The 14838-nt window shown below is 33.8% G+C and overlaps 2 protein-coding genes across 2 annotated transcripts in view; one reads left to right on the forward strand and one right to left on the reverse strand.

The window, feature by feature from the left end:
- The window catches only part of LOC119597351 (probable U3 small nucleolar RNA-associated protein 11), a gene marked incomplete in the record, with an annotated part of 7743 nt that extends 2696 nt beyond the window's left edge, over window positions 1-5047 (forward strand). Inside the window, 3 exon segments of the mRNA XM_037946908.1 lie at window positions 2750-2877; window positions 3603-3713; window positions 4784-5047. Coding sequence (XP_037802836.1) covers window positions 2750-2877; window positions 3603-3713; window positions 4784-4882 — 338 coding nt within the window.
- A 1664-nt stretch (window positions 5048-6711) lies between these two features.
- Window positions 6712-14614, reverse strand: LOC119597350 (SH3 domain-binding glutamic acid-rich protein homolog; the record flags this gene model as incomplete). Its single annotated transcript, XM_037946907.1, is given in 4 exon segments — window positions 6712-7226; window positions 7897-8181; window positions 9222-9270; window positions 14438-14614. Coding segments are annotated over 4 exon segments (516 nt in total), but the record flags the coding sequence as incomplete, so codon positions are not given.
- Between the last annotated feature and the right edge of the window lie 224 nt (window positions 14615-14838).

Raw genomic sequence — 14838 nt, forward strand, 5'->3', positions numbered from 1 at the left:
TCAGTCACATAACACTACATCATGACTTATACAGGCATTTGAGAGAAATGAGCCACAAATCCTTTGCTCATTGTTGTGGGGGAGCTTAGGAGCTGAAACTGGGCCCAATGTGGGGGATCACCCCTACCATGGACCTCAGCTCTCGCCAACATTTTGTAGTCTTTTCCTCCCTTTGCTCATTTTTTTGGGACTTTAGCACCTAACGGGCCCAATGTGCTGAAAGGATGAAAGGCTGGCTTTGTGTCATTCATGAACAGCCTCCAGGAACCATGGGCACTATTTTCTTGGTTAATCACCTAGCCCTTACTCCACATGGGAGGAGGGATAGACCATTTCTTTTCCCATTTATTTCAGGCTCACCATGGCCAATAATGAAGATTCCTTATTAGGGGCCCTAAGGCTTATCCTTTCATTAACTAGCCTATATAAATTTGATTTCATTGGTTTTCCCGACCCCTACCTCTCCTCTGACCACAGCTCTGACCACTGATACTAATACCCCCTCCTCAATGTCTGCTGTCAACTCTATCTATTCTATCTATCCCAACATCTTCATCTCTATCTCCTTGTACGGTCTTCTTCATTGTCTATCCCCCAATCCCCTTATCCTTACTGTCCTACTCCCAATAATACTACCTCTCTTCATACCACCCCATCTTCCTCCTAACCTTGTCCTTCTACTGCAAACCTTTTGAGTACCCCTTTTTTGCCCAGTCAAGTGGGATAAATTCTTAGTGATTCCCTCTACAGTCCCATACTTTGACAATACCCATCTCTTCCAAAAATGTCTCCAAAAACAAGTAGGCAAGGTTTCCTTTTACAGTTGTTCTGATCACTCACGCCTTGGTCACAATTACATCTGAGTCCTAAGCTCTTGCACTATTTACCCTGACTGATCTCACTGGCAAACCTATTCCTGCCCAACTTCACTTCTCCCTTAATACCTGTACTGGAAGCATTTTTTTCTCCCTGACTAGTTGTCCTGTCTATGATAACGACTGGTCAGACTTTGAACTTGCTCACAAGCCTCATCAACTGTGATGCAGTGATATTTCAGTGTTACACTATTCCTCCAATAGGCCAATGTAATTCCTACACCAATATTGCCAAGATTTAGCATCTGTAGACATGACCTTCCCCATTAAGTTTATATTGGTGTAGTATCTTGCCCTGTCTGACCATATTGACCTCTTCCCTGTCAATGTCAGAAATAATGTTGTTTTGGCCACCTAGCCAAACACTGTTACTCCACAGCCCACTGCCCTCTGATGCGCCCAACCTGGTCATGACTTTAAATTACTCTGCTCAGTCACACAAGCTCTAATATGAGGTAGCAATTCTCAGATTCAAACAATGCCTCATGCTAAGTGAGGCCAGACAAGAAGGTTAAAGGTTAAAGGTTTAAAGTTTGGTTTGATTCCATTTGTTACAATGGATATTCTTGGTGTGACATACTGTCTGTTTCATTTTTGCTTCTAAATGACCCCCCATGTGTAAGGAATGGCCAGGGTTTAGTATCCACTAGTGGCGAAGGATTTGAACACAGGTCAGCAAGAATGCTAGGCGAGATTGCTATCACTGCACCACACAGCACACAACTCTACCCATATAATCCTTTGATTGTTTCATAATAGCTCTTGCAGTTTTCCTTATGTAGTGTTACCCTTCCTTCCTCAGGCACATACTCTCCATTTTATCTGATCACTCTATACCTTAAACCCTTTCTCCTTTTACAAATCCCCATCGTATTCCATTTGCTCCCTTTTTATGCCCTTTTCACTACCATTCTATCTTACAGCATTCTACAACCTTTGACATTTAACATCTTATTCAAATTGTTAACTCATTTTCACCCTTTTTGCTACAATACAATATGAGCTTTGATGTCTAGCACATTTATTTCATTAACCATTGAGAGAAATGAATCCTTCACTTTTTTATTATTACTATTATTTATTATTATTATTATTATTATTATCATTTTTTTAAATTAATTTTTTTCTTTCATCATCTTTTACAAGTATAAGCTCTTAGGTGCCAAAAGTTAAGCATGAAGTACCAAACGGGTCAGACTCAAATGTGCACCAACAACCCAGACTACTGGCCACTAATTTTTATTTCCATAGTTAATGGGTTAAGCATGTTTGTTGAAGTGTGTATGCATACATACTTATGCATGTTTTTATGTGTCCTTTTTCCTTGTATTCCTAGAATGGTCCCAGTCTGTGCTTTTAAAAAGAGCTAGGTTGTCATTTATGAGTTGATTGATTCTTCTGTTGATTTTCTTTTATGAGTATTAATATGTTGCATATTATATTTTACATAATAAGGATAGTTCAAATTTATATACAATATAAAATTTATTCTATTCATACATGTGTGATTATATCCGCCCTAATATATGAATTCATATTTTACTATTTTCCTTCCCTCCACACCTCCCTCCCTCCAACCCTCTTTTTCCTCTCCTTTTGTTCTCCCTACCTCCCCATTTCACACCCTTTCTCTGTGCTGTGTGGTGCAGCAGTAGCGATCTTGTCTAGTAATCTTGCTGACCTGTGTTCAAATCCCTTGCTGCCAGTGGATGGTAATCCCAGCCATTCCTTGCACACAGGGGAAATGAAACAGACAGTATGTCACACCAAGAATATCCATTGTATCAAATGGAATTAAACTATATTATATTCTCCCTCTCCTCATCTCTCTCTCCCTCCCAGACTACACTCTAACCTGATCTCTCCTTCGACAGCCAAGAAAGCCAACCCAGCCAAGCTCCTTGACACCCATCCATCACTACTCAATAGGACCTTCAACAGGCTAAGGACATCGCAGTTGTCATCACTATCGAGGGAGCTGAACGACCCCGAGATTTTGAAGGTAAGGAGGTTATAGGGGTGAACTTAGGGGTCTGTGGACTGTTGTTTGACCTTCTTTCTATCTTTCTTTCTTTTTTTTTTTTAGGGGGGTTAACTTGATTCTTCTGTTGATTTTCTTTCTTACTGTGATATTATTTTTTTTTTACCCACTGGATACAGGTGATGTGAAAATTTTGTCATAAAAACATATTGACTTTGTGGATGTTGACAAGAACTTCTTGTCATGGAATAAAAATTTGGCCAGGGAAGGGGGGATGTCCTTGAGTGTGAAGTTAGTCTCTCTCTCTCTCTCTCTCTCTCTCTCTCTCTCTCTCTCTCTCTCTCTCTCTCTCTCTCTCTCTCTCTCTCTCTCTCTCTCTCTCTCTCTCTCTCTCTCTCTCTCTCTCTCTCTCTCTCTCTCTCTCTCTCCCCCCCTCTCCTCCCTCCCTCCCTCCTCGCTCTCTCTCTCTCTCTCTCTCATCTCTCTCTCTCTCTCTCTCTCTAACTCCCTCTCTCTCTAACTCCCTCTCTCTCTCTCCCTCTCTCCCTAACTCCCTCTCTCTCTCTCCCTCTCTCCCTAACTCCCTCTCTCTCTCTCCCTATCTCCCTCCCTCTCTCCCTGCCTCCCTCCCTCTCTCTCCCTCTCCCTCTCCCTCTCCCTCTCCCTCTCTCTCTCTCTATGTTGTAGGTTCTTCACATCTTATTCAGCTGTTATTAATCATTATTCATCTTCTTTTCTTTTAACAGAATGTAACCATTTCAAAGGGCAAAGCCTACAAAGAACTGGCCAAGAGGATAGAGAGAGAGGACAAACTCCGCATTATGCAAGAGAAGTTGGAAGTGCGACAGCAGCTCATGGTAAGTTATGTCTCGACAATCTGGTTTTGGGCCTTTGTTTTTAATTTGGGCCCTGTGTAGTTTTTTTTTTCTGCTTTTTGTTTTTTTTTTCTTCTTTCTAACAGTGTTTTGTTAATGGTTTTAATTGTGATTTTGTCTGTTTATTTTTGTCTGTCTTTTTTATTCTTTCATTATATCATTTTGTTTCTGTCTCTTTTTATTCTCTTTCATTTTCTAATTTTCTGTCATCATGCTTTTGCTGGGTGTATGTTACCTTATAAACCAATCATCAATCTGATTTAGATTTTCCAGTTGTCATTTGAAAATCATGTTTTGTATATAATTTGTTAATTAATTGTTTGTAGATGATAATGTAATTATTTCCTTCAGATAGTCACTTCTTTGTCTCCACTTACTAATTGTTAAAATATCTGCTTTTGATTATGACATTATTTGCATTCTATAATAATGACATTCCCTCATCTGTTTTTATCCCCTCATTTTGCTGGTAACTATTTAATTTCTGTCTGTATGTGCTTTCTCGTATAACATTTGATAATCATAGAATGATCAAAGCTAATGTGACGAGGAATTTGAAGGAACCCTCTTATAAGTTCCAAGGATTACACCTTTACCTGTGTTCTTATTTTACATTTTTGTTTGTGTCAACTTGTACTGTATTTAGGACTGACACAGTTTTTTGTAAGGCCTTTTAGGATTTAGGGGTGAATAGTTACCATTATTAAGGTAAGTTCATTAGAATGAGTTTACCAATTGGTAATGATCATTTTGCGATAAATCTTATTAGTTCTTTGCCTTGTTTTTTCCATCCAGTGAGCTGCTATTTAGGAATTTCTTGATCTTTTGAAATTGAGCCTAATGGGTTAATAGAAACCTTAACTGTAATTAATATTTTTTTGTACTTTGCACTTGTAAAACTTTAAGAGTGAATTATAATAATACAAAGAAGTAATTGCAGAAAAAATGATTACCAGTTTTCTTTCATTTCTATAGTCTGGCATTTGTGTCACATGCCATACTAGATATAATCAGTAAATTCCAGCCAAATTCAAACTTATTTCTCATTACAGAAAAACAAGGAAAAAGAAGGCAAACCTCCTAAGCTAGTTGTCGAGGGAACCAGTACCTCTGCACCTGTGTACAAGTGGCCACAGGAACGTCAAAAATAAAAGCTGAAAGAAATAAAAGGCCTATTGTTTAAAATTATCTACTAAATCAATATGTAAGGTCATTGGAGGCCTTTTAAACAAAATTGTTATTTGACAGATTTACAAAGGAAAAAATATTTTTGTGTGCGTGTAATTTAAGGTACAAGTAAAGCTTGTTTTTTCCAATAGAGTTGGTTTATATCCTTTATTTGTTAGATTACTTGAATAGGATTCTTCGTTTTTCTATTTGACAGTTTATATCTTCTGTGAGAAGGTTTAGTTTTTTTATTGGTTTGTTTGTTTTTTTGTTTTGTTTTAAATAAGGATTCTTTGATTTTCATGTTTATTTATAAAGTAAAACAGGTACATTCACTTAGTTCACATACAACCAAATGTTCCTTCGCTTCTCTGAAACTCAGGAAAGCTTCTCTGTAAAGATTTCACATACAAACCCAGAAAGTGCTTCCCTGCTTCACTATAATTCAGCAGAAGCTCTCAAAACATTACAAATTTGAACAAAAACAAACATTTGGAGCCACTCGCATAACAAAAACTTTTTTTTTTTTTCAATTATTTGTTGTTTTTATGTTTTTTTAATGCATCTTTGCTCCCAATGTATCATTACATGTGAAAAAATTTGAATGATATGTTCTGCAACATCAATAAGAATATCAATGGATGCAATTAATGATATTCTACATGGGAGGAAAGACTGATAAAAAAAAAAAAAATAAAAAAAAAAGGAAATGATAAAAACAATATTATCACTTGATAAAAAGAGGAAGAGATATAAAGCAAAAAATAATAATAATAATAAATAAAAAATAAAAGAACAGTGTGAGAAAGTGAGAGGAAAGGAAAGAAGAGAGTATGAATAAAAAATATAATAATAATAATAATAATAAAAAAAAGCAACAAAATGAGATGTGTTCTCCAGCTCGATGACAGTTTTAAAAAAAGGAGGAAAAAATCCAAAAAAGAGACATACAGATGTCAATCAATAGATGTGAATCATTTTATGATTTCTCCCTTATACAACAATGACACATGTGTGTTTTAGCATGTGTGGGTGTAGTATGTTTGTGCTTGTTTACAAGTGTGTTTATGTGTTTTGTGCGTTTGTAAGTGTTTGTGTATGTGTATGCTCAAGATACACTTAAATTGCATATAAATGTGGCAGGTTCCTGGCATGTGAATAACATACAACTTCATCACAACCTGTCACAACACACAGGTAGTGGCAGTGTTATTTGTTTTTTTATTATTAGTCATATATATTGCACTTATCAAGTTTTGTTTTCTGCAACTCCTACACACACATCTGAGATGGTAATTTAAATACATACATATCAACTTTCTTATATATTTATTGTCTGCATCCCTTGAGGATCTTGCACCTATAAACTTTTTTTTTTTCATTTTTGCAATCACTGGCCATATATACTTCTCAAAAAAAAAAAAAAAAATTGCAAAGATGCTGGAAAAGACTGAACCAGCAAAATTTCATCAATTTATTGCATCACTGAACATTGCCAACGTCCTTTGGATTTCAATATTTATGAGTAAATCATAAATACACACTTATAATAACATCAATTATAAGGATAAGTCATATCATTTAGTAATACTGATTTATATGAGTATACAGAGAGTGTATCCTTTTCATAAAGATGATACAAGGAGCTAAATAGTTAATTTAATTACGATCTTCATTTGAGATCACAACAGATCTACAAAATAATTAGTCTGGAAGGAGTGAAAAGTGAGAGAGAGCATTGAAAGAGAAGTGTAGTTCATGCAGTACATATGTGTACATAATATCAAGATGACAAGATAACGTCATGTCTGTCTTTCGCTTTTTTTTTTTTTTTTGGTTTATTTGTTTTTTCTTAAACTGAGTTGGCAATTTTCGGCTCCAGGACACACCCAGGCAATATGATTTGTCATGTAAAGTATAGGAACATGGTTGAAATGGGCTTGTGAATGAAGTCATTAGAGAAAGGGTTGGTAGTTTTATATAACCTATCTTAGAATGCAGTAATTTTCTTTCTTTTCTTTTCATTCTTTATCTTCACCATACAAGGAGTTGGCTGTGAGCAGCTTGTTGGCAGTGGTATTCAAAATGCTCTGTTGCTAGCCAAATAGTCATCTTACTTACAAAAACAAAACAAAAAAAATTAAATGTTGATCAACGGTATGGGCTCAATCTAGGTAGTAAGATTCTCCTCTTGTTGCCTTTTACTGCATTGATGGATCACTAATATGTGTACCACTGGCTGTCTCCTACTTTCCCTTTCATCATGTCTGATTGGTGACTGGCAGGCTTAATGTAGGTTTTGTCTTAAGGTCTATGATCATCTCTATGCTGAAATAAAAATAAAACAGAATTAGATTCAGGTCACAATAATTTTGCATAAGTGTTCAAGGTTGGTTATTTTCTTGAACAGTGGATGTTGTTTTAACAGTTGAATGTAAAGTCTTAACATCCAGCACAAAAGTATCTGATTATCAGCTGTGATTTAATTTTAATGTTCAATAATGTGACTATTATAACTTTCCACTTTTTAAAATGAAAGAAGAAAATTAATTAAGAGCTAAATACAGTATAAATTTTATTTTAGTTTAGAATATTATTGAATTCTATTTACAGTCTAGCATTTAGATTAGTTAGTACAGTAATTATATAAAAAAAAATATATTAACATAACATAGCTGTGATTCCATAATACATATAAATGCACACAAAGAAGAACTCTCATAATTTAGCAAAGCCTTAACTAAGCATCTACAATACTCCAATAACCTTTCACCATTTATTCAAGAGCCATGCACTAATGTTAAGAGAATTCCTCAAGATGGCAGCACCAGGTTGGCCAATAAAGACTGCCAATGACTGCAAGGTACCCCGAGCACCATTTCTCCCGCTTGCGCTTAGTAGCTAGTGGTGATAATTGGCTGGTTAGTTCTAGATACGTGTGATTTCTATTGAGGCTGGAGAGCGTGATCTACTGTTAAAATACACTTCCGCAGGCTACCTTCGGCTTCCTCCTCTTCCACTTCTTTGACTTTCGTTGATGTGTCTGCTTCTCCTGCCTCACCTTCCTCTTCTCCCTCTTCTTCTTCCTCTTCCTCTTCCTCTCCTTCCTCCTCCTCTTTCTCCTTCTCTTTCTCCTTCTCTTCCTCAACCTCACCAGCAGCCTCCATCCCTTCGACTTTCTCTTCTTTCAACTCTTCGGAGATCACTTCTGCATCAACACCTTCTGCCGCTGGTTCCTCATTCACCATTCCACTGACATCTTCCGTTTCTCTCAACCCTTTGTCTGTGATTAGGGTAGGGGGTGTGGATTGTCATGGGACATTAAAGGAATTTGAACAGAAAGGGTGCATGGGGATTTAAATGCAAGACATGGTGGGTGCACAAAGCCACACTCTTTTGGCATACATGCTTATTTTCTTTTTTAAGGGGAAGTAGGGTCTACTATGCATGCTAATTCAGTTTATGGATGATAAAAAGGCTGACTTGGAAAATCATTAACAATAGTTTGAGGAAGAAAGGAATGGAGGTCTGATAATGTCTGATATCAGAAGGTTTCTTTTCAACACACAGATATCCCTTGACTCATAGAAGTGGGGAAAATGATATATATATTTTTTTATTGTTGATAATTGTTTTAGAAAACAATCTCTTTACTACTATTTAATATCCATAGATATTTCAGACAAAAAAAAAAAATCATTCTATGTTGCTTTCCTTTCCAAACTTTCAGCTCAGAAATAGATTTTGCTCTAATTTATGCAACAAAATTTTTATTTCAGTAAGAAGTGATGAAATTATACCTATAATTGTATATAAATCAAAACCTGATTTATTTCTTAGCAACTAAAAAATACAGATCTACACAACTGTACTCAAGTTGCTTTGTGTTTGCTTTAATACATTTTACTTAATTGTATCAACTATAGCTAGAAATAAATGCAGCAAAAGCATTTATAAAAAAACAGCTGAACATATACATCAGTTTCACCACTTTTCAGTGATTACATAAATCGTAATCTTATACAAAAATCTATTTAAATTCAGTAACCATTATTTTTCAAAAATTCCCAGAACCACTTTCTTTCTTTTTTTGCTCAAAGGAACATACCAGGTATATTCACAACTTACACACTGTATAAATTTTGCATTCTGACTTTTATTAGAAGAAATTTCATCTTTATCTATTAAAACATCTCCCCAATTATCCTTGTTTAATGAAAGGACATTTGTGTGCACAATGAAATTTTAAGCAGATTTTCTGTTGTTGTTTTTTTCTTTTTCTTTCTGTTCTTCTAACTTTGGCAAAAGACCGAAAATAATTACCTTCTGTGGTGGACTCAGTTGCGGCAGCTGGTACCTCGTTCACCTCAGCCTAGTATGAGAGGAAAAAAGATTAATATAACCAATAAATATAGATAAAGCAGAATTTTTTTTTTAACATGTGTCAAAAAAAGAGAAAATATGTACTCTTAAACCTATCACTTTATTCTATATCTATTTATATAAAGGAACAATTTTCATAGAGATGAAGCTGTCAAGAAAATATTTATAGGTGTCGTAACTGTCAATAGAAAAATTACCTTTAAAATCAATTTCTTATATATATATTTCATTAATATTATTTCTAGCTAAATCAAACTAAATGTTCATTGGTTTATATCTAATTGTATGCTTTTTATAGAATCCAATTTTTTTTACTCTTTTATAGTTTTCATTTAATAACTTTTAATAGTAAATTATTAATCTTTATTTGAAAGAAACTAAATCCTACATCACATGTATTAATTACCAGTACTTTAAAACCAGTTTTATAACTTCATGCTCCCTGTAAAATGTGATTTAATATGACATTTTCATAAACATTAACAAATAAATTCATGATCTATACCTTATAACAGAATAAATTCAAGTTTTACAACAATATTAAAGATCAAAATCATGACTTTTATTAGCACTCAAGATTAAATTCAAAATTCATATTACCTTTCAAGTTTAAATCTAACAATTATATCCTCATTCAAGATTAAATTACAAATTTCTCCCATTCAACCACCACCATATTCTACATATTTAATATAAAATAAGACCATATTTAAATATAAACTCAAAGTTTATTTTGTATTAAAAGAGTCAGACAACAAAAGTGTCCATATCTATGAAGAACAATGCCACAAAAGGAGATAAGTAATGATCACAATAGAAATAACAGAAAAGAACGTTTATATATCACAATGAACAAGAATTTCCTTAGTCTCTTTTTAGAAAAGACAATTCATGTAATAGACAAAAAAATGGTTATCAGTTTGACTACATCTTTTAGTTTAACTACCACGGCAAGTTCACCACCACCTACATTCTACTTCACAAGCCTCTACTACAAATGCTGCTCTATATACAGTATATATCAATGTGCATTAGTAAAGCATAAATGTCTTACCTTAACAGCAGTGTTAGAAGCATTAGGCTGGTTTCATACAGCTGTACTGCAAGGTTGGTAATGGAACTACAGATTTTGATTTTCTCTCTCATTCTCATTCTCTCTTTCTCTCTCTCTCTCACTCTCTCTCTTATAGGGAGGGAGGGTGGGAGGAGCAGGGTGAGGTTAATGCTGGTTAATATACAAAAGCACTAATACCACAGGTGTTGAACAGAATCCTTTGGCGAGTGAAGAAAAAAAAAAATGACTGAGAATGATTAATTCCACAAATCAGGATATGTAACTAACATATCATGGCATGGAAATGTTTGCTACACCTTCAACATTGTGCAATCACTCATTCTCATTCATACATTCCCAATATACTATCATTCTCTTTGCTGTAACTATAAATATATATATATATATATATATACATAGGTATATACAAATGTATTTCTTTTGGTATTCTTTTCTGGCGTTCACATTCATGTCATGATGATGGCAAAATTGCTAGAAAAAAATAAATAAACAAAAACGAAGTAAGGGCATCATCTGCAAGCTTGTGATACATATTCTCCACATTCTTTCAAAAAATTGCTTTAAAATGTGGACAGAGCATCTTTGATATCTGCATACCTCATTTTCCAATGTAATTTAACATAAATATTAAATATTCTGCATAAACCATCTCGTGAAAAATTAAATATCATAGTATGAATTACATATTTTAACTGTAATAATATGTTCTCATAAATTCTACTCTCCACATCTTTATCGCAGAATAGTATGCAAAATAACCAATTAGAAAAAATGGCATAAATACAACATGCCATTCTTTAACAAAATCATTAATTAAAAGATCAATACAAGACTAATTAAGACAATTATCTGAGATATGCACTCCTCCACAAAAAGCAAAGGCTAAAGAGAAACGCTGCACAACTTCTCATGTTAAGCTTTCCTACACGAAGCGTTACCTCCAAGACAAGCTCAGAATCCCCAGGTAATAAAAACAATGATGTTGAAGCCTTTCCTTGACCTCCTGGACTGGGGAATCCAAACAGTGATAGCCTGAGGATGCTTTGGGGTCGAGAATCTTACAATGCGAATGAAAATACTTAACAAACCCACTTTACAATTTTTTTTTTTTTTTTTTAGTGGGATGACATGCACTATATAATGATATCAATTAGGGTTAATAAACCCATACATTGTTCTCGTTCTTGAATTCTTCAAAAGCAAATTATTTTCAAATAAATATAATGTAAATAAATAAATACAAAATACAAATACTCTTAATGAGTGGATATGAAGTCAATCAAGATGATAAAGTTGCCTTTTTTTATTACTGAATTATCTGGTGAAAATGAATAAATACAATAATGATTTTTTTTACAAGGACAAGGGACTTACAATCAAGACCAGGATATCCACAGGAATATATAATCATCAAAGGAGCCAATTTTCTTCAGTGTTAGCAAGCTATAGTACATCAATCATAATATACAGAGTGAGGTTCTAATACCTTTCAATTAGGCCTAAACCTAAAAAAGAACAGGAGAAAATTTGGTAGTACGAAGGCTACACTGGGATTAGTTCTAGCAATTGTATTTAGAATTTATAAATTGGAGACTGGACTTAAACCTATGTTGAATGGTGAGCTGTTGTGTCAAACTTCATTGCAAATTCATTTCCGTTTCTGATGATCAGTTCCACAGCATGGCCAAAATTATCCAAAAATCCATTACACTTGAAAAAATATACTCTCAAATTTTCACATATTTTACTGAGAAGCTACATGTTGAAAATAAAAATTAAATTTATTTAAAGGAAAATATGTGGGCCAATGCTGCATCTAATATGAACACTAGAATTCATGTTATATCTACCATAAATCATAAAACAGTTTTTCAATCATATACATACCAACATACATAAATGCTGCATATACATACATACAGACATATACTGTATATATATACACATACATACAGACATATACACTGTATATAAATACATACATACAGACATATACACTGTATATAAATACATACATACAGACATATGTACTGTATATAAATACATACATACAGACATACACTGTATATATATACACATACATACAGACATATACACTGTATATAAATACATACATACAGACATACATATATGTTGTATGAATATGAATATGAATGTGTGTGTGTGTGTGTGTGTGTGTGTGTGTGTGTGTGTGTGTGTGTGTGTGTGTGTGTGTGTGTGTGTGTGTGTTGTATTTGTATATGTGTATATATATATATATATATATATATATATATATATATATGTATATATGTATGTATATATGTATATATGTATGTATTATGTATGTATGTATGATATGTATGTATGTATATGTATGTATGTATGTATATGTGTATGTTATGTATATGTGTATGTATATGTATGTATGAATGTATGTATGTGTGTGTGTATGTATGTGTGTATATGTATGTGTGTGTATATGTGTGTGTATGTATGTGTGTATGTATGTATGTATATGTATGTATGTATTTGTATGTATGTATGTATGTATGTATATGTATTATATATATGTATATGTAAGTATGTATATGTATGTGTATTTTGTATATCCTCACATTTTGTATATCCTTTCAAAACATAATAATCCTTCAGATCATCACACATTCAGTTACAGGTATCTTGATTTGAGGAATTTGATTCTATTATATATTCCAGATACTGTAATGTAAAAGGAATACTTCTCTTAATGTACACTTTGGCTTTCCAATGAATACATTACAGCTTGAATGAAGTCTGAATTATTCAAAATGCCTTAAGATTACATAGATTTTGTTGTTTTTTTTATCTAAAATACATCAAAACAGACCAATCTCAATGTTTTTTGGAAACAGAAAATTTGAAAACCTGTGATACACATAACATCCATTAATAGACCACAGATTTTAAAGCACTTGGCTCTTCACACACGAGAAAAATGTCAAGGAGACGACCAAACGCATCAAAACCCATACAACGAGGTTCTACTATCAACTAATATCTCTCGGAAACATATGGACTAACATGCCTGTTCGGTTTGAGGGAATGACATAGTTCTTCATTTTGTGACCTTCACAGCTACAGTTTTTTTATACAATGGGGGTTTAATGCCTTTTGGAGAGGCAAAAAAAATAATTATAGGTTGGAATAACTTTGATAAATCTAATACCTTTCCAATTTGTGTTTACTTAAACTAGTAATAGGAGGAAAATCTTTTTCTGATGACCATTTAGACAATAGAGAGGTGAAACAATAAATTACTGAAATGAGCAACAGAGGAGTCTCAAATAATAATTTTTTGTTGAAAATAAAAAAAATACTTAATAAGACTATTTATATACTGATTGATTGAGCAATGCATCCTTGCTTTCCAAAGAAAAGAAAAAACAATAATAGTAAAAAAAAGAATAAATAAAATAAATAAACCAAGATAATTATAATAATAATACAATCAAATAATTCACTATATAAACACAAAGAGGCAAATCCATGACCCAACTGGAGAAAAATCTAAACTGATGCAAAATATCAACAAAGAAAAAAAAAAATCTTTCTCACTTCTTCTGTCCAGTCATATCTTATCAATTCCACCCTTATGTACAAACACAAAGGATTCCACTAAAACAGGAACCTTTTACAGATCGTTCCTGGTGTCCTTCCTTACATCATAGGCTCCACAGAGCAGCAGTATCAAATCACCAAAATTTAGTATATCTAAAAAAAAAAAAAAGCATGCACTGGTTCAAGTTTTCTCTGCCTCACTCAAAAAATAAATATATAAACAAAATAAAGAAACAAAAAACAATCTATATATATCTGATGTTAGTACTGCCTGAGCTTCTCTTTTTTTCTCTAATACCAAATATCATAAACACATAAAATCACAAAATGGTACAAAACAGATGTTAGTAAGGCCTGAGCTTCATTTTTCTGAGGGTTACAATGTTACAAAACTAAAATCCCATACCAAAAAAAATAACAATACAAATGTCCTGTTAGTTGGGTCATGACCTCTTCTCTCTCTCTCCGTTCCGTTCCCTTTCATCCCCTAGTGCACCCCTACCTCTCGACTGGCTGACACGCCATTGGTCATCTTCTCCCCCTCCTGCTGTTGCTTGGCTCTCTCTTCGGGTAAGAGACTCGTGATCCCGATCTTGATGCTCTTCTTCTCTTCGTCTGTGAGTTTGAGGAACTCGCCCAGTGTGTCCGTCTCGTTGGCCATGTCAAGGTCTTCGAAATCCTGTCCAGAGAAAGAGAACAGAGAGAGAAAAGGAATTAATATTGGAGATGATGAAAGGAGGGAGAGAAAAAGAGAGGACAGAGATGAAGGAAGGAGGGAGGAAAAAAGAGAGGGCGAGAAAGGGGATGTGAAGAGAATGGCAATATAGCAATAAAAAAAGAGAGAGAAATGTGGATATAAACGAACAAGGTGGAAGTAGGTGCACAGATAAAGGAATGGAAAGA

Source organism: Penaeus monodon, chromosome 39 (genome assembly GCF_015228065.2).
Source record: "Penaeus monodon isolate SGIC_2016 chromosome 39, NSTDA_Pmon_1, whole genome shotgun sequence".
NCBI lineage: Eukaryota > Metazoa > Arthropoda > Malacostraca > Decapoda > Penaeidae > Penaeus > Penaeus monodon.